The following is a 20,634-nucleotide window of genomic DNA, read 5'->3' as shown; positions in this document are numbered from 1 at the left end:
CTAGAGTCCAATTCGAATTTTGCACTCTAATTTGTCAATTACTTTAGTATTTATGTATTTCCAATAAAATTTAAGTAGGAAATTGAATGTGCAAAACAATGGCAACAATATACGGAGTAAGTAAAAAAAGAAACTATGAGTACCATTATGTTTTAGTTTTGTTTGGTCTCCCCGACTTCTGTTTTTAGCAAGGAAAAGTCATTTTATGATACGAACAAATCCGATCCAATTTAGACTGATTAACACGCATTTCGACCCTTTAAAAGTCATCCTTAGAAAAAAAAAAAAGTTTCACTACATTTCTCCCAAGCTATAACCTATCCGATCCTGTCTTGCACTATTGAACACCCCTCTGGAGTCTCGACTACGACTACGACTACCCCTAGTTGGGAAGGGGTCTTGGATTAAACAGAAAAGAGAAAGAAATCGTTATCATCTCTCACAAGTCACAAACATACAGTGGGGAAATACTTCTTCTGAGGTTTTGGGGTTTTCTTTTGCTGAATCTTCTTCTCTTCTCCATCTTCCCAACAATGGCGCTACTACATCAAGTGTGCTTTTTCCCACTTGCCCGCGCCTCAATCCGCACACGCGCTTTAGCCCTCACAATTTCCTCTCGTTCATTTACGGTTGCTGCTACTGCTACTGCTACTGCTACTGCTACTCCTACTCGTACTACGACTACTGGTGTCAAAACGTCGCCGTCTAAACTCTCACAACCACGGCCAGCTCGTGCACCACTTTCTGACCCCCTTGTTCTTCTCGGCATGTCTGAGCCAGAGCTTCAACAACTCGTTATTGATTTTGGCCAGGTAAAGATTTTTTTTATAAAATCTTGTTTAAACCCATAATTTTTTTTCCATTTATATTTCTGAAATTTTGTATGTATTAATCGTATTTGTTCTGGAAATTTGTGGGAATTAGCAAAGTTATAGAGGGAAGCAGCTTTATCATCTAATTTACAAGAGGAAGGTCAAGGAAATTGATGAACTCATTCAATGTATGCCCCCTTAATTTTGCTTTCATTTATTTGAATGTTAAAATTATTTGAATGGGTTTTTTAAAATGTTAGAAAGTTATCTGATAAAGTAAAAGGATTGAGGATACAGGATTAACATATTGCATTTTTGTTTTGGGTAAATTAGTTGTATTTATTAGTTACTGATTTGGGGGTGTGATTATTTGTGGGGATAGTACCACAGGCATTCAGGAATCAGCTGCAAGAAGCAGGATGGAAAATGGGCCGTTCACCGATTCATCATATGGTTACTTCTACTGATGGGACAATTAAGGTTTAACCCCCTTTATATATAATACCCATTTGGGATATTTGCTGAAATTGTTGGTCTATTGGTGTTATATTGTTTTGTAAGAGTGCTGTGCTGAACCCTCTTGGATTGCTCTATGTTGTTGGATTAATTATGATTTGATTTGTTGTGGTGTATTGCGAATTTTACTACAAAAGGCTAGGTTTGATAGGATTTGAGACGTCATTACAGTTTCTAGGTTGATGAGGATGGTAATTATCATCGAGAGGGTATATTCTGTAAGACATTGCTTTTTCATTGTAAACTCAATGTTGCTATAGATATTGGGAAAACCTGATTAAGTGCAGAAAAATGAAAATTGTTTTAGATGTTGCGATATATTGATGTCCTGTTCTGTTTGTTGGTTTTGATCCATGAGTGTGAGTAATGCAGTTCTTCAACAAGTTGCAATGAGACTGATGAGCAAATCATTAATAAACAAACTTACATCTTTTGTGGTCATCTTCAATTGCCAGGGCACTTGTTGTGATGTGTTTCTAATTGCCTACTGCTGGCCTATGCTTTTGTAAAATACATGGCTATGCATAATTATTCTTTTATTTGGTCTGATTTGGCCTGAAAGCATCTTTATATTATTCCTGCAGTTATTGTTAAAGCTGGAGGATGGCAGATTGGTTGAAACAGTTGGAATACCAGTGACAGACGAGAGTGGTTCAGTAAGGCTTACTGCGTGTGTTTCATCACAGGTCAGTTTCTGAGACAGGCCTTTTATTACGGAAGGATCCTCTGCTTTACTTCAAATCTCTTTTTCGTATTTTGTTCAATGTTAAAATTATGTTTTGTTTGTCCATCTTATCTTTCTGATTATTGATACTATCAAACTAAGGTTTTGCACCTTTCTTGATGGTGGAGTAGGTTGGTTGCCCACTACGCTGCACGTTTTGTGCTACTGGAAAGGGAGGTTTCTCGAGAAACCTTCAGAAGCATGAAATTGTTGAACAGGTTTGTTTATTCTCTATCCTGTCTATTGAAAGGCCTTACTTGTCAGTAGTGTAAAAGCATGGAGTGTATTATGTAGATTCAAATTTCAACTGATTGAGCTAAGTTCAGGTATGAGTGAGTGAATCTATATCACGAAGTAATTACATAATGCATGTAGAGGATTTTAGTCACGAGGTTATGCTTATGAAATAAAGGCAGCAAGAGGCAAGTGCTTCGCGTAAAATCCTCTTTATCATGTTATTTTTTCTTTTTTCTTCCTAGTCGTTTATTCCTCTTTGCACAGAGTATTACCTGAAAACAGGAAAATCTGAAGATGAATTTAAATATTTGAAGATGCAATGAGCTTACCTTTCTTTTCAAATTTTATGACAATTTTTTTTATAAATATCTTTCAGGTCTTGGCTATAGAAGACGTGTTTAAGCATCGCGTCACGAACGTTGTTTTCATGGGAATGGGGGAGCCAATGATGAACTTGAAATCAGTTGTTGGAGCGCACCGATGTCTAAACAAGGTAATGCACGCCATTTCTCCATTAAAAGTCTGTAAGCACCTTTTTCCTTTCTATTTACATTAGCAACGGACCTTCCCCAGACCCTGCGCTAAATAATAGGTACAGCCTTTATTTACATTAGCAAGGGGCCTCAACTAGCCAGCTCTGTAGGTTATAGAACTACAAAACAGTTTTTGTATCTCCAGGGACTGAACCTGGGGTCAGTAGATGACCTGCACAGCTGCATTTAGCCAGCTATGTCTTACTGATCGTGGTTAGTGTTTTGTTTTTGTGTGACATCACTGGTGAGGCTAATCAATTTACTTCAACTAGTTGCTTTTTAAGCTTTGAGAAGCCAAGAGCATCAAGATTTCAGTCTCAAATTCTCAATTGACATTCTGATATCTCTGCGCATTAATCTTGGACAGGAGGAATTGGTGATGAAACATCCCAAGTTTTTAGTCTGTTGGCTGTTGCCATGTGCAATGAACCGAGTGTAAGGGAAGGGCATAATAGGTAGTAAGTAACATTAGGGAGAAGACAAATTAGAGGTAGGCACATTAGGTTATGAGAGGGATGTTGAGAAATTAGTAAGCTTAGAGCAACAATAAGGGGGAGCTCTTAGGTGACTCTTAAGGAGAGAGAAAAAATAAGAGCTAGCTCTTAAGTGTGTAATGGGAGTCTCTTATTTGGAGATTGTAAGAGAAATTTCTGAAATAAGAGCTAGCTCTTACATATAAGAGCTAGTGCCATGTCATTGTTTTTGTATAAAAATATAATAAAAAAAGAGGGTAAGAGAGAATAAGAGTTGGTATTAAGAGTTAGTCCATTTCCACAAATTTTAGGAGGGGACTCTTATTTGAAGTTGGAGCTTATGTGGCATAGGAGAGAGACTAAGAGACACCAAAATAAGAGTCCCTCCCTTATTGTTGCTCTTAGGCTTTGGACGACCTCAAGTCACTAACCCTTGGAGATTGGTAGCCTCAAGTCACTACCCTTGTATCCCATTTTGTGTTTTCATCTATCAATCAAATTATTATATTTCTGCCATTAATATCAGTTCTTTACACCATGGTCCTCTTAAGATGCAAGTTCAATGGGAGAAGTTGCCTTCTTTAGGAACAGATCATAGAAATGTGTTTTTCCCCCTTGCATGCCTTTTTTTTGTCATGTTATTATGTCCTGTATGACTTGGTTGTCTCAGTATGCTAGTTTTGGATTTTACACTCATTTAAAGTGGCCATGTCTTGAATTTTCAGGACATACAAATTGGGCAAAGAATGATCACGATATCAACTGTGGGGGTTCCTAACACAATCAAGAAACTGGCTTCCTACAAGCTTCAATCCACATTAGCTGTCAGGTGCATCACCCTGACAATGTCTACTACTCTGTAGAAATTATCTCTGTGAATCATTATTTTTGTGTGATATTAAGTGGCACAAATCTCATGGCTTACATGACTGTGTAACCCCCCCCCCCCCCCCCCCCCCTTTTTTTAATGTGTACTAGAAGTCGAAGCAGTCCCATTTTCTTCATGCATTGCCCTTTTCCTGACAGAGCTGTTTTATGATGCTAATATCAAGTCATCAACAACAATAACCACTTATTATAGATCTCGTTATGGTGATTCATGATGCTAACTAAGTATATTCACAGGTATATATAGTTTGATGTACTCCCAATTTGGGGTTTTGGGTGGAAATTAAGAAATTGCGCAATTTAGAAGGTGGACTATGGTGCACATAGAACATGGTGCACCTTAAAAACATTAGGATATAATTAAAAGAACATCTGGTTACGTAAAAGGAACATGGACATATATTTTTTTATATTTTTAATAATTTGTGATTTTTTATAACAAAAAAGGAAAACATTATATTGCATGTTCTTTTGTCGTAGTGTCATGTTCTTTTGTTTATGCACATGTGTTCTTTTGGTACACATGGTGCACCATGCTCTATGTGCACCATGGTCCATAGTCCACGGATTGAAGAAATTGGAATCTTGTAATGATCGAGTGTAAGAGTAATGACTGGGTGTAAGAGAAAGTAATAAAGAAATGAAGTAAAGAGAAGATATTTTTATTAAAGTAATAAAAAATCATAAAAGTGGGGTTGGGTGGGTGAATGGGGAAATGTGAATGAATTAAATAAGAGATGGTGGGGAAATTTATGGTAGAATATGTAAAGATTCTTAGGTACTTTTGGTAACTATAATGATAAAGAAGGGTATTTGGGTAAAAAATTATGTCCAAAAATAAAAACAAGAAGATCAAATAAGAACGTTATTTATGGAAACAGGAAGATCATTTAGGAGCGGAGGGAGTAGTACGTGTGGTGACCTCAATTTGGGCTTTCTTCCTGTCTTGGGTGCTTGTTCAATTTTTGTTAGAACGTGGAGATCTTTCAAGGTGCTATTGATATGGACCCCAACCAGCCTCGAGAGACTCCTTAGGAGGCCCAAAGACTCCACTCTGCTTCATTTTATGATGTATGGTGATATATTCTAACGTCAATCTGTCAATTATGCAATTGTGCGTTCCGTGAGACTTCATGAAAGTTGTTGTTGACATTTTCTGCCGTGCCTTAGGAAGGTCTCGCAATTGTGATTTATAGCATTAGGCCCTTTATGTCGGATTTGCTAGGTCATTTTTATATACGGAGTAGATGTCATATTTGCTTCATATGGCTAATTTAGACTCCTATTCATCTTGAGAAGCTTTTTTGGAGCCTGAAAAATGTCACCAGCATCTGAAGCAAATCCTGGATATGTAATTGAGTACCTCGTCTTTTTTATATGCATCACTGTATAATAGTTCCATTTAATGCTTGGAGACATACAGAAAAACCTATTCTGTTTTGTAAAAGATATGGGGCGACATGACTAGTGACTACTTTTTTAGAAAGCGGGAGTAAAAAAAATCTCAATCTTTTCCTCCCACCATTATTATTTGTAGTTTTTTGTCACTGCTTTGGAAGTAGTTCTATTACTGCTCTTACTTGTATGTTGTACTTCTTGACTCTATCCCAGAATCCTAGAATGTGTTTGTTATGGGTTTTTTCGGGTAGTTCTGATTGATTAGGATTTAGGAGTAAGGTTTGACATATTTAGATATCCTAACATCCATCAGTAGAAGAAGTATCCACTGGTGATGGTGTTTAACGGTTAACTAAATTCATCTGCTTTGATTCTCGTGCTTCAGCTTACATGCACCAAATCAGAAGCTTAGAGAACAGATCGTCCCAAGTGCAAAAGCTTACCCCCTGGAAGCACTGATGAAAGATTGCAGGGATTACTTACTTGAAACTAACCGACGAGTGTCTTTTGAGTACACTCTTTTAGGTACTACGGTTCAACTGAATTTTCCATTAGCGTTTGGGTAGAGGGCAAAATTTTAACTAGCCATTGTCTATCTTTCAGCTGGAGTAAATGATTCAGTAGAGCATGCAAAAGAACTTGCTGAGCTACTACAGCAATGGGGACGAGGTCATCATGTGAACCTGATACCGTTCAATCCAATCGAGGGCTCTGAGTATCGACGGCCCTACAGGAAGGCGGTATATTTTTACTTTCTCTAGTAAATTTGAAATGCTAGGTTCTCCACACCTTTCTTTTCTTCCTCTTAAAAAGTTCAACAAAGCACCAAGTCTGGAATTCAGAGCTGATTATTAGCTCATTCAAATACCGATATTGACTAGAATGTATTAGTACAGGTGATTGCCTTTGCTTCTGTTCTAGAGTCCCGCAAGATAACGACAAGTGTACGCCAGACAAGGGGTCTCGATGCAAGTGCAGCTTGCGGACAACTGCGAAATGAGTTCCAGAAGACACCGTTGGTTAAAGATGCCGTGTCTGAGATTAAAGACGCTGAGACTAAGATTAAAGACGCTGAGCCTGAGATTATGGATGCTGATACTGAGATTATAGATGGTGCCTCTGAGATTAAAAAAGATGCTGACACTGAAATTCAACAATCTCAAGATGTTGCTCTTGCTTGTTGAATTATTGATGGCACCACTGGATTCCATATTTGATATTTCACTTTTGCTAATTAGGATATGGAGGAAACTTGCATAAGCTAATGCTGGTGAAATGAGAATGGGGCTGAGGCAAGGATCTGTAACTGATATTGACAAGAAGAAACTATTCCTCGTCGCTGCCTGGTTACAAGTTACAACTGCCTACTGCCTACTGCCTACTGCTTATGGATATGGCTCTGATGCTCGACAAAGATGAGATTTTTGAACATGTGTACAGTTGTGTAATATCAACCAAAATTATACTTCTTTAGCATAAAAGGAACCTTGTTACATTTACAATGGTAGATGATTTTGATAAACCTATGTTTTTTTTTTTTTTTTAATCACATAGCATACTGAAATTTCATACGGAGTAGTATAATTTGTCTAAAAAGTTTGCTGTGATTTGCTGTATGATACAAAATGTACACCTATACTACCCGCTTAGTCGCTTACTTAAGGTGAGTAGCTATTTCAAGAAAAATAAATAAATAAATAAATAAATAAATGTACTCATATGCGAGAAGATGAGGCTCCTGAGCAAAAACATCAACAAAGTTCTTGGTAGAGCGATATTACACCAAGGATCACTTCCATCTTATTCCCGATACACTAGAGACACAAACTTTTCAGAAAGGCCGATCTACGATAATTTATTGTGTGGCGGCTATAAGAGAAAGGTTATCCACATTTATTCCGTTCGTAAAGTTACCCTTATTGATTTTATTAGTTTCCTTTATTGTAGTTATAAGTTCCCTTAGCTCAAATGGTAGAGCAACATACAATATTGTACAGATGTGATTCAAGCCCCACAAGCCTACTACCTATATTACACTTGTGTATTGGTGTATTACCATTGTTGGTGTTGTATTGGTCATAGCTATAACTTGTAACAAGCATATCACTCTTGATTATGGTTACTTCATTATTTATTGTTAGGGTCACTTTTAATTGGTTAGGGTCACATTTATCATTGAGTAAGGTAACTTTAGTCCTTGAATAAGGTCACTTATATTTTCGATCGGGATCACTTTTATGTTTGGTCTAGGTCACTTTTTACCTTGAACGAGTTATATTTTTCATTTTTTATGCGCTAAGTTGGATGTACAATAAAATACTGTAGATCGGGGGCACACAATTTTTTTTTTACTAGAGATAGATGTATTAGAAGGCTTTTTTTGCTCATTTGGAGCAAAATTGATACGATAAGGAAAAAAAACAAGATATATTTTGCAGATGAGACATTATAACCACTCTTTTTAAATGAACAAAAACAAAAGACATTAGAGCTTGGGTTGAGGTGGAAACTTAGATAAAGTGCTCTTCCACATCTAACCCAACATCAAAGTTCGATTCCAACTAACCCCTCTGCAAGGCAACCTAAGATTCTAATAAAAATGACAAGAAAGAAGAAAGTAGTCGAACGCACAATAGATAAACCTATTAAGTTAACGATTAATTGTTAGGTAAACATCCAAACATTTTCCTAATAGTTTCAACCCTTAATTTTCACAGAGAATTTGACTGCGACTAAGATTATTGTTGTTATGTGTGCCTCGAATCTTCCTTGAAGGATGTTAGGGTTTTATAGTGGAAGGTTTGGCTTCAAATGGACATATCTCATGATCTACTCATTAGACTGAGTTGATTCAAGTTGGAGATGAAAGCTTGGCTCAATAGCTTTCCAACGCCTGGTCATAAGCTCATTTTGGATGAGAAATGAGGGAGTTATGACTGTTTTACGAGAAGCTGCCATGAAGCAGAGAAGTTCGGCCGAACCTGCTGGAGGTTCGGCCGAACCTGCTGGAGGTTCGGCCGAACCTGTTGGAAGTTCAGCCTAACTCTTAGATGGTTCGACCGAACCTGAAGAGAGTCAGGAACTTTGGGGTTTTGGAGGTTCGCCCGAACTTTGGGTAAGTTCGGCCGAACCTTCTGGATGTTCGGCCGAACTCTCAGATGGTTCGACCGAACATGAAGAGAATCAAGAACTTTGAGATTTTGGAGGTTCGGCCGGACTTTGGGTAAGTTCGGCCGAACCTGACCTTGGTCCGGCCGAACCCTGCGGGTAAACTGTTTTCTTCTCCGCAAGCTAGGTTCAATCGACGTGGTCTTTTCTTATCCCTTAGATTGGTTTGATGTCTAACACTATAAATACCAAATGTAATGAAATTTTCAGAATGAAGAGAGAGAAACACAAGTGAGGTTGAAACCCTAGATCCAAGCATACATAGAATTCTCTCTTCTTCACCTTTGAGAATTCCTCTTTGTAATCCTTTCTCCATTGAAGTTTAATACAAGCTCCAAACCCTCTCTCATGGTGGATGTAGCTCATTGAAGAGTGAACCACCTTAAATTTTTGTGTGTTTTTAATTTGTTCATTTATTTCTTCTCATTATTCCAACATTAAATTTGTCATACAAATCAACATTCAAACCCAAAAGGGTCCTTAATTCATAACAATTGTCCATGGTGTAATTGACACAAAAGAACTCTCGGGTACACCATATTGTTAATGGGATCATTATCTGCTTTAATGGACACAAAAGAACTCTCTAGCACAACATGTTGTTATTCGGATCATTTATCTCTTTTAGATTACACCATTGCTTGTAAAGATGGTCGTGGGTCGGGTCGGGTCGGGACGAGGGCCTAAACGGGATGGGCCCACGCCAGACCCACTTTTCAATCGTGCCAGACTGGACTAAAAGTTCAAAATAGGGACCAGGCCCACGAGCTGTCGTGCGGTGCCGGGCCGTCGTGCCTAAGCATATTTTTACTAAATTTAGCGTGCTTAGCTGTGCCTTGTCGTGTTTTTTTACGGCCTACGGCTTCGTGCTTATGTCATATCGTGCTTTTTTGGTGCCCGTGCCGGACTGAATTTTTTCATGTTGGGTCGGGCCTTTGGCCAGCCCGGCCCAACGGCCATCTACTGAGTACATGAATTTCTATCGCTCTTCTCATTAGACTAGTTTTCTTACAAAAAAGAGTGAAGGGAGTTTGGGCGGTCCGGTCCTCATAAAAAAGGACAGAAACCGAACCGGCCCTCGTCGGTTCACCCTGGTTTACCGCAAAGGCGCAAATAAGTTTCCGAGTCGTCATTTAAAAGAAAGTTCCAGGCTTTGGGGTTCGCTGTGTTCTCTCTCTCCTTCGGCAGCTCGTGTTTCGATTTTCTCTCTCCTTCCTCACATCAGGTTTCACTGTTGAATCGGGTTTCTGGTACGTTTCGAATCCTCAATTGTTTTTTTTCTTAAAAATTTTCAATTATATGACATAATTCGTTCTTTAATTTCGATTTGATTCGTCGCCGACAAAACCCTAATTTGCAATTTTTGTTTGTTATTGTTATAATTTCATTAATTCAATTGTTGTGAAAATGTATGTTTTTCTTTGCCCTAGGTGAAAATCTTTACTCGAGAAAAAATATTTCTTTGTTGATTTTGTTAATTTTTGAAGAATTTCATCTGCTAGAAATTAGGGTTGATAGCTTGCTATACATAAATGGAATGATTTCATTACTGTCAAATGTTAGAGGTGGTTTAAGATATTCCTTACTTTCTAGTTATATATCAAATTGCTGATGCCTTTGATTTATACAGAAAAGATTAGAACTTCACTTTCAAATTACTCGTTCAGTTTACCTGCTTCTTTATAAATTGCATGTCGCCGCTGCAAAAGATTGCTTTGTTTGTTTAATGTACCAATCTACTGTTAAAGGATTACCTGTCGTGTTAGGGCGGAAAATTTGGCTCAGTGATATGTTTTCTCTGAGGCGTAATGACCACTTTGCTCTTGTTTACATGTTGAAGTAATATCATTAAAGACTTTGTTTCTTTGTATTGGTATTCATAGCTCATTGTTTACAGTCTGTTATTGACGTGTTATCCTGTATTTGAAATTAACTGATTGATTTATTATAGATTAGCCCACATCATGAGGAGGTACAGCCCTGGTTATTACAGTCCCCCAAGAAGGGGGTATAGTAGCCGAGGAAGAAGCCCTCCTCCGAGAGGTGGATATAGCCCTCCAAGACGGGGCTATAGTCCTCCAAGAAGAGGACATGGTGGTGGTGGTGGTGGCGGTGGTGGTTTTGGAAGACGCAAGGAGCCCAATCACGGAAGCTTGTTAGTTCGGAACATTCCTCTAGACTGCAGGTAACCTTGAATATATATATTTACTGGTTATCAGACTTATCACTGTTGTATCATTGCTATTTATTTTATTGGAATAAGTTCCTTCAGTGCTGCAATTACTGACTAAAGTTGTGTTTCTGTTGTAGACCTGATGAACTTCGAGTTCCTTTTGAAAGGTTTGGGCTTGTCCGTGATGTCTATATCCCAAAGGATTATTATACAGGGTGAGATATTGTTTGCTTTCTTACTTCCTATTTCTCATACTTGTGGTTAAGGTCCTAACATGTATGTCATATTCTCACTCTTCTTCAACCAACATCATGTGCCCTTTTATGGTGATTAATTAATTTAGTTGGATTGTAATTTTGTGATGCATCCCACCCTTCTCTGGCCCTATAGTCCCTGCCTGTTATGTGGGTAGCATAGCCTCCGTTTGCAGTACAACTGATGATAGGTGTTACTTGTAGCGTTACTATTCTTAGCATTGTGTTGTCAACAAACAACATTATCTGGGATTAGGGTAGCAGCAGTATGTGTTCTATCATGGTCAAGTTTGTTTGATTGATGCTTGCGAAATTACGTTGGATAGTGGTGTATGTAAAGTGATATTCTTCAAAATTTGCGAAGCATTTTTTCTTTGATTGTCAATAAGATGTTTTCTGAACTGGTTTGTCAGGGGGTATATTGGTTTGAAGTTAAACAAGCCCAAGCCCCACTTTTGATGAAGATCTACTGTATATGATTGATTAACATATTGCCTGCCAAGATTTTAGAAGTAGTGTTATAAAGAAGAATCTACCTATATGAAGAAAAAGTATGTGATGATTCTATCAATAGAAGCTTGAGATGAGGAAGATGATTGATTCTTGATGAAATGAAGACAAGATGGCAAGATTTTTAGTTTCACCCAGGGTTGAAGAATTTCATTAATATACAAGTTCTTCATTTAAATACGAGCATATGAAGAATTTCAAGTTCCATCCTTTTGAAGTTGCCATTCACATTTTTTGAGTGCAAATGGAAAGGTCAGTTCCTTAGTTGTGGACTATTGCATTCTGTGTGAGGCTGGTCTGGGATTTTTTGTTAAGGAGCATCCTTTTTAGATCGAAAAAGAGGTATATGTATTGACATTATGGTGGTGCATCATTCACTGTATGTTTGCACAGCTTTGATCTTTAAGCATTTGCAGTGGATGTTTTTCTTGACTCCGTTTATGAAATCTTACACAGGGAGCCTCGTGGATTCGCCTTTGTGCAATTTGTGGACTCTTATGATGCTTCAGAGGCCCAATATCACATGAATGGGCAGATTTTCGCTGGACGAGAAATCAGCGTAGTTGTTGCGTCAGAGTCACGAAAAAGGCCCGAGGACATGCGCCGGAAGACCAGGCAAAGGTAGGCTGTGTGACCGGAATTTCTTGTGATGGATGCTTAATAGGACACTTGATGATGGTTCTTCTCTTTATTGTCTTCTGCAGTAGTGGTGGTCCGAGATATGGTGGACGGAGATCAGCCGGTTACAGTAGTAAGTATTGATCTGTGCCTATGTTTTGTCCTTGATGTCGTCAATGGTGTTAAAATCTCCTTTCTGTTCATTTCTATACTTTTGATTGCATTTTTTTCTTCAATTGTCTGTTTAGTTTAAGTTCCTGGAGAATTGTTGTAGTTGTTTATTTGAATTCTCTGCCTCACTTGAAACTTTTTTGAGAGCTTCAATTTGAGTTCTCTGCTACTTGCAGTCAATATATTGTTGCGTGGAGGTTCAGTATTTTTTCGGCATTGTGCATATTAAGTGTTATACTACGATATCGACATATAAACCGTGCATGTTCATCTGTTTCTGGACTGTTAGGGAATGAGCTGCTCAAATTAGGTGTTGAGTATGTGACCCAATTGGCCGACTTGGCCTTCTCACTTGACTGGTCCATTCTTTTAGACCTCGGCTTATCTTTTAAGGCTTATTTGGTCAACCTTTTATTAGGGAGGTTTTTGGGCTACTGGTGCCCTTGTCCATTCAAGAGCTGGTTTGCTTGACGAATTACTTTTGTCAATTAGTGTACCTAACTTCTTTCAAGTAGTAGCTTGTCATGACAAAGGCTTTTAAATATTTTTGTGGAATCTATGGTCATTGATATGTTACACATAATGCGGATGAGAATGCTTCTTTCTGCATATTTTGATAGACGTGAACCTTCGAGGCACCTGACAAGTATTGTTCCGACTTTCTGCTTGATAGATGTGATATTTGATGAGTTGATTTTGTTGGACCCTCGACACAGTTTTATATACACCTGAAAGGCTAATATATCGTGTTGTAATAATTGTTGACTAAGGTGTTTATGTTTTGTTGTCAGGACGCTCTCGCTCGCGTTCAGTTTCCCGTTCACGCTCACCTCGCTATCGTTCTGGTTCTAAAGGGGGTCATCGCTCAAGGTACATTTTTTATGTTTTTCACATCTGTACAAATTGTGTACAGTAATGTAATAAAGAGGGTTCATTAAAAAGTCAATGTCATTTTCAGGTCCTATTCTGCTTCTCCTAAAAGACGCGATGAGCTTTCAGCTTCTCCCAGTAGAAGGCCTGTTGATCGCTCGAGATCACCAAGGGAGGATTCTCCGCCACGTGGTGGAGATGGCCGTAGATCATATTCCCCTGATCATGAAGTTCGAAAAGAAACTGCAGTTGGGTATGACAATAAATCGTTTCTGTTTCCATTTTTTTTTTTTTGATTGCTTGTATTGGACTGAAAATTTGTGTTGAATATGGTAATTGATTACTCAAGGTGCCTTGAATCTTTTACAGGAAAGCCAAATATGAAGGTGAGGAAGAACGAGGTCGCAGAGATTCTCCGAGGCGTGTTTCAAGATCACCATCTGGCTCTAGATCCCGATCTGTAGATGCATCACCAGCCCCTAGTAGATGATTGGCGAGATTCATGCTTTGCTTAGTTTTGAATCAGCTTGGTGATTGATCTGCAGAAACTCTGTTCTATTAGTTTGAATGTCTTATGTAACCTGTTTCTTCTATGACTATGCAGACTCATTCTGATTCTCTGATCTGAATCTAGTACTTTTGTCCTTGTAAGATAGTTAAGTCTTTTATTATGGATACTTTTTCCATTCGTATGGACAATACATCATATTATTGTCGTATGCTTGTCATTTGGTGGTTCAAAAATCAGTTTTATGTAACCATCTAAATGAGGATCTTCTTGTGTAATGGGACTAGTTTATTGATCAAGGGTTATGATGTGTGTTTTGTACTTTATGTATTCATTAGAGAAGTTTTAGTTATGTAGTATCTGGGTTTTGTTTTTGTTCTCCAAGTTGAGATTTCCTTTTGGTAATATGAGAACAACAAAGAAATTTTAAGGTTGTTAATATGATTGTTTACTTCATTTAATTTTATCTTTGATGCCAGGTGCACTTTACAATTTTACAAATCAAAACAAGTACGAGCATTGCTTAGTAAAGTGAAAAGCAGGTGAATAGAGTGCATACTTATTGGTGTCAATTAGCTTACACGTGCTTAATCATTTTTCATACATTTGAATAATTCAACAACAACAAATTTGCTCCAAAACAAAGAATGTTCAATACTTCTATTTTGTTTATTCCATAATTGTATGAACAATACAGATTTGACAAGAGTTGTTAGTGACTTAATGGTCAAAGTATTGCTAGTTTGACATTTTTCCTAAAGCCGCCATAGAATCAATTCAATTAATTTCATCTGAAATTTTTGGTTAAATGGTCTTTAATATTATCGTACTATGAAGGACGCGGCGTGTTCCTTTGAATTCTGCTCCATCAACAAAGTCCAAAGGGCTAGAATTCATCCCCCGCACCTTTTGGCTACAGAGGCTTCGAGGTCTTTGACTTCCTTTTCTAATTAAAAATAAAAAAAATAAAAATTAAATTATTGTATAGTTTTCGAAGGTACCTTGAACTTTGACTTTATAGGCTTCTAGAGTTCTAGCCTTCAACTCTTTCAAGGGACCTTGAACTTTAGCATATCCTCAATTTAGAAATAACCAATGTCAAGATTTACAGACCTATCTAGTTATAGACTATCATTATTATCCATTAAGAAACAATAACAAAAACACAGTATTTAAATATGAATATTCCCCCTTGTTGGAGAACTGAGATAATATTGTTACGTAGTACTCCGTACATAGTAACATTTTTCTTACATCTTAATAAACCCAACATTTACCAATTGAGGTTGGTATGAGTGGTTAAGGGCGTCTTGCTCCTTTACCAAGGTCTCGGGTTCGAGCTTTGGGAATGGAAAAAACCCCAACTGTGAGGGATGTTGCTCATCGAGGTACCAATGCAAACTCCCACGGGAAATTAGTCCATTCGCCGAAAGCAGTGGAAACTCCTCGTAGTAGAACCAAAAAAAAAAACCAACCTTTAACAATAATGAGCTTTTAGCCCTTGCAATCGGATTATATAAATATAATGATGTATGTTGATATAGAAGTCGAAGGGAAAATTGTTCTATCACGGAGTTAGGAAACAAAATTATAAGTAAAATAAGGATTTTAAGTAGCTCATGAGTTGAAATTAATTGGGAGAGAATGACATACGTTTTAATAGAAGTAAGATGATTATGTTCTACTCCGTATTGTCTCCGTATGTAATTTTAGGAAAGCAATTTAAATAACAAAAGGGAAAAAAATGAAAACCAAGGAGATAACACATGTCACGTGAAACATCTTGTGTTAAAATATTACTCCTTCATTTCTTGAATGTTAGTTCATTTTAAAATTTTAGACAATTTAATAAAAAATATTGGTCACATAAATCTCAATAGAATCTAATATGAGAGATAATAACTAAGGAGTTTAACGGAGATAAAAAATTTACTTGAGATTAAACATGTAGGCCATCATGATATTCATAAGGGCATAAGAGGATAAATGTTGGACATATAAAGAAAGATTCTAAAAGAGACTAATTAAAAAAAACAACTCAATAAGGAAAAAGACTAACATTCAATAACAGAGGGAGTAATATATAGATTGTGTGACTTCATTAAATAATATGAGTAGTTCAATTGTTTCAAATATAGTGGCATCCATTGACTTTCACTTCAGCCAACACATAACTTTGACCATCGAAACTTATAATTATGTATTAATAACATTGTAAAAAGTTGATATATTTAAAATATACATAAGACAAACCCAATAATATTACTTTTATTTATTAGTAAAATTACAATCAAAGTATAAATAAATATTACCAAGAGTCCAAGTGGTGCAACTATTTAAAAACGGGTAGTATAATTAATTATGAACTATTATGTAAAGAACGGTTAGTTTTGAATATGGAGAGTGTGTATCAACCGTCATGCACGAGACAAGTACGGAGTACTTCATTAATTAAGTAGTAGGATTAATAAGGTAGAGAGTAGTTTTATATACATACAGTCATACAGGGTACTTGTTTATGACGATCTTTAGATCGGTTTATAAATAATTCAAATGACCATGAGATTTAGATATGGCTTTATAGTTATAGAAAAATAACCTATCGTATAAAAATACTGTACAATGTGAACTAAAATTATAACAAGTTGTAGCCCTTATCAGTAAAACATACACCCTAGAGTAAAATGAAATTATCCCCTAAAAAATAGACTTATCTTGTTATCGCAATAAATTATCATTAACAATAAAGCCGCCATAACCTTCAATCATGACCTATTCATCATTACATGTTAGCACATTTAGTAAAGATTTAAGAGTAATTAGAAGTTGACATATGTTAAATAATACAATTTGTCTTTAAATTATTGTGAAATTGCCAATTAGATCCAAGTTTGACCAATTCTTCTCAGTCAAACTTATAACCAAACGTACGTGTAACGACTCTTCCTCAATCCTCATTCATTCCACCATATATATATACAAGAATCCTTCAAAAAAAACTATCAAAACTCAAACTCAAAACTTGCAGAAAAAACTATAAATCCTTCAAAAACAAATTTTCGAAAAATTAAAGTAGAAATTAGTGGAGAGAAAATATGAGTAGAGGATTATTGGAGGTTGTTGTGGTAGCAGCTAGTGGTCTTCCCAACGTTGATTTTCTTAGTATGTCGTCTAATTTTTCTTTAAATTTTCCCTTAATTACTCTGTTTTCCCTCTAATTACATTTTACGCCCGCTTTAATCTCATTGATTAAGCAACATTTCATGTGTATCTGACTTGTTTTTCATGCATGCTTAATGTGATTTGATTAAACTCTTGTGAATTGAGCTTTAATTTCTTTCTGGTTGAAACGATAGTCTTACTAGAAATTTGACTTTGAAAAGTAGATAGATCGAGTTTAAAGAACAAAAAAGAACAGATGGAACGAGTTTTACTAAATTAATTAAATAGCAGATTCAGTAGCGGATCCAGAAATTTGAGATAGTGGGGTCACTATTTAAAAATTGATGAAACTTTCACTAAAATTATTTTTTTTAAAAAAAAAAATTGAAATTTTAACTATAAAAAAAAAAAATCAAGTGGGGTCAAGGACCCCACTGAGGGCACCGTGGCTCCGCCACTGAGCAGATTAGACATTTTCAATCAAGAAATCAGATTGATCAAGCATTGACAGAATTTGTCTAGAGAAGAATATTTTCTAATAATGTTTCAATGTTCGAAAATGACAAACGTCGCAACATGCGACCTTTAAGCCGTGTCACAATGATGACATGACATGCTTATGTGTTATGATTTAAATTGGAAACTAAAATATTTAACTTATATAATCTATTATACATGTTTCAAAAAAGGTAGAAAAATCTTAATATTCTAATTTGTTGCCTTCTTTATATCGACTAACTTATTTATATATTTTCATAGTAAAAATATTGAATTTATAGTAAAAATATTCTTATGACACATAGCCTACGTGCGCCTATATGTACCACTTAAATTGTGACACGTAAAATTGTGACAACTAAATGTTGTCGCAACTTGCGACCTTTATCATCACCCATGTCATCAATGTTTCATATGCTAGTATTTGGTTTTTCTTAGATTAATTCGTTGATACTCTTTTCGACTGGTTTTTTGTGTCAATTTACGTTAAAAATCAATATTCAAAATTCTATGAACGCTCGTGAGCTTGCTGCTGATATGCCCAGAAAAAATAATATTCGTTTCCAATTTCAAATTCAAAAAAGTGTACGTTAGACAGTTAGAGTTGATTGTCGTTTTATGGTTTAATAATCCTGGATACTCGTCTGTTGCTAGCTTCTTACGTGCAGTACATTGTACAGTTTGCAGTACTTGAGAATTGAGATGATTCAAATTGTATGTGGTGATAAAAAATTGAGTCGAGTCGAGTCGAGTTTGAGTTTATATGTACTGCGCTAAGCTAATTTAAAACAAAGTAGAATTTAAACAACTTAATTTCGAGTTTTGTTCTTGTTTTATTTCCTATAATAATTGCGAAGTGGTTGTATTAAACATTTATTTCCATCTGTTAGCAGATAAAATAGATCCCTATGTCGTGGTTCAATACAAAGGCCAAGAGCGAAAGACCAGTATTGCAAGAGGTACGTTTGTACATTTGTTAGAATATTTCCATTTTTAGAAACAGGTCAAGTATTAAGGGACGGCCCAATAAGGAAAACAAGTCAAGTATTCCGGGACGGAGGGAGTACTTAAATTTATTATACATACCATATACGAAGTATTTATCTGAACTTATTTTGTCTGAAGCAAGTCAAAATAAGTCGAATAGAACCTTACTCCCATCGCTAGTTCAAAAGTTCACTGGATATTAAATTGTCGATCATCAAACAGTGTCGGGGCTACAATGGCTTTATGATTACGGGCCCTGTGCAGGTTCTCTAAATGAAGCCCTCATTTAATTAAAAACAAAAAGAAAGAGAATAAAAAAAAAAAATTGTTAATAATTGAACCCATGACCTTGGGTATTACACTATAAAGCCTTAACCACTACTCCAACTTTTTTATATTTACATTTATCAAACTAATTATATTTATTCTGAACATTTGGGGCTCTATACCGTCGCTCATCTTGCACACCCTCAAAACCCCCTTTGTCATCAAATCCCCTTTTTGTTATGAGATCGGTTATTTTTTGAATATGAATAAAACATAATCATAGTATTAATTGTGGAATGCAGGACAAGGTGGTAATCCAGAATGGCACCAGAAATTGACATTCAGGGCAGAGTACCCAGGTTCAGGCAGTGACTACCACATCAATCTCAAGCTAATGGACCATGATACCTTCTCTTCTGATGATTTCATTGGTCAAACTATGTAAGTTTTTGTTTTTTTTAAAAAAATAAAATAAAATAAATATATTATGATTAGTAATACTATAATACCCCTTAATTTCAATAAATAGTGCAACAATAACGTACCACTGGCTTTGGTGTTTGTCATTGTTTGTACATTGTTTTGGAAAAAAAATCATTCGGTCGGATCTGAACTAGTAACGTGACAACTAAATTTGAACCAAGATATTATGCTAAAAGAAATGTATACTTAATAGCGTATTAAAAAAAAATAAACACCCCTTTGATTTCACTAATCACATTACAATTTGGCTGTAAAATAGCATAAAGTTTGGTGATTAATTAAGTTTGTTTGGTTGGCTAACAAAAAATGATGGTTTTCTTAATCAGGATTAATGTGGAGGATCTACTGGGTTTAGGAGTGGAGAATGGTTCATATGAGATGAATCCTACAAAGTTCAGAGTGATTGGAAATGATAAAAGTTATCATGGTGAGATCAAAGTTGGTGTCAAATTCACCAAGGTACTATTTCTGTCTCACTTTTCTATTTCTAGTTTCGAGAAAACTATTCTTTTAATTAGTTTCCATTGTTTTGCATGAATATGTTGTTGAATGTGCAATGCATTATACCTTCCAATAATGTGTTTATTTAACTTAATTAAGTACGGCCCTCTCACTAACTGTAAACCACATGTTATGTCACTACCTTCTAATTGACACGAGAATTTCCATCTCAATACCATTTTAGGACATAATGAACAACTAACTCTTGAAATAACTTATCGAATTAGAATGTTATATTTATATATCCTGGTGAAATTAAGCATTTTCTTCCATAGCTAGATTAAAATTAAAACTAAATTGGATTTTCAATATTGTTGGATTTTGCAGACATCGGATTACAATGGTGACGAAGAGGAGTTTGGAGGATGGAAGAATAGCTATGGTGACGAATCTGATGATTAGCTTCCTTAATCATCAGTCATTAATGATCAATCAATTGTAAATATTTTTAGTTTGAGTGCATTAGAATAATCTAATTGTAATTTAGTTCCAAAATTAAGAATCTATTCAATTTATGTCTTAATTAAGCTTGAATTCTTCATTTTTTAACATAATGTATCATGTATGGTTTAACATTCAAAAAAAAAAAAAAAAATCTTGTATGTAGGGAACTAGGGATCCAGTTGTATAAGCTACTTCTTCCACATTGCTTTTATTTAATTTATTTATTTTAATATTTTTTAAAAAGTTTAAGCATTCTTCTTTATTAATGAGATTTTTTTGTTTCGTGATCAAATCACACAACAAAGATAACTTTGTCGTCAACTTTAACATTTTCTCCACAACTTTATCCGTTTTTTTTTTTGGTTTTTTTTTTTGTGTGTGTAATTTTGTGAATTGGGGGAGGTTTTTGGTCACAACATACTTTGTTTGATTTTGATAG

General features: G+C 35.9%; 3 protein-coding genes across 5 annotated transcripts; all 3 read left to right on the top strand.

The window, feature by feature from the left end:
• Positions 1 to 226: 226 nt before the first annotated feature.
• On the top strand, positions 227 to 7,125 carry LOC110794827 (uncharacterized). The gene is made up of 10 exons (XM_021999793.2): positions 227 to 812; positions 925 to 1,000; positions 1,195 to 1,292; positions 1,913 to 2,014; positions 2,184 to 2,270; positions 2,666 to 2,782; positions 4,021 to 4,124; positions 5,967 to 6,106; positions 6,185 to 6,321; positions 6,478 to 7,125. Exons 1-10 carry the CDS (start codon positions 534 to 536, stop codon positions 6,763 to 6,765), a joined length of 1,428 nt encoding a protein of 475 aa, XP_021855485.2. The 5' UTR covers positions 227 to 533; the 3' UTR covers positions 6,766 to 7,125.
• Positions 7,126 to 9,841: 2,716 nt separating this feature from the next.
• On the top strand, positions 9,842 to 14,174 carry LOC110794826 (serine/arginine-rich SC35-like splicing factor SCL30). Of its 2 annotated transcripts, none has more exons than XM_021999792.2 (8): positions 9,842 to 9,999; positions 10,701 to 10,934; positions 11,060 to 11,137; positions 12,143 to 12,307; positions 12,391 to 12,437; positions 13,267 to 13,345; positions 13,434 to 13,598; positions 13,715 to 14,174. In XM_021999792.2, exons 2-8 carry the CDS (start codon positions 10,714 to 10,716, stop codon positions 13,833 to 13,835), a joined length of 876 nt encoding a protein of 291 aa, XP_021855484.1. In that variant the 5' UTR covers positions 9,842 to 9,999; positions 10,701 to 10,713; the 3' UTR covers positions 13,836 to 14,174. The 2 variants fall into 2 exon arrangements, with proteins under 2 accessions (XP_021855484.1, XP_056696423.1); XM_056840445.1 differs by having other exon boundaries at positions 9,888 to 9,999; positions 10,706 to 10,934.
• Positions 14,175 to 16,847: 2,673 nt separating this feature from the next.
• On the top strand, positions 16,848 to 20,292 carry LOC110794851 (16 kDa phloem protein 1). Of its 2 annotated transcripts, none has more exons than XM_021999815.2 (5): positions 16,848 to 17,015; positions 18,404 to 18,472; positions 19,070 to 19,208; positions 19,577 to 19,709; positions 20,079 to 20,292. In XM_021999815.2, exons 1-5 carry the CDS (start codon positions 16,949 to 16,951, stop codon positions 20,151 to 20,153), a joined length of 483 nt encoding a protein of 160 aa, XP_021855507.1. In that variant the 5' UTR covers positions 16,848 to 16,948; the 3' UTR covers positions 20,154 to 20,292. The 2 variants fall into 2 exon arrangements, with proteins under 2 accessions (XP_021855507.1, XP_021855508.1); XM_021999816.2 differs by having other exon boundaries at positions 16,849 to 17,015; positions 18,407 to 18,472.
• Positions 20,293 to 20,634: the final 342 nt, after the last annotated feature.

Source organism: Spinacia oleracea, chromosome 1 (assembly GCF_020520425.1).
Source record: "Spinacia oleracea cultivar Varoflay chromosome 1, BTI_SOV_V1, whole genome shotgun sequence".
Taxonomy (NCBI): Eukaryota; Viridiplantae; Streptophyta; class Magnoliopsida; order Caryophyllales; family Amaranthaceae; genus Spinacia; species Spinacia oleracea.
This window is presented reverse-complemented; position numbering and strand designations above follow the sequence as displayed.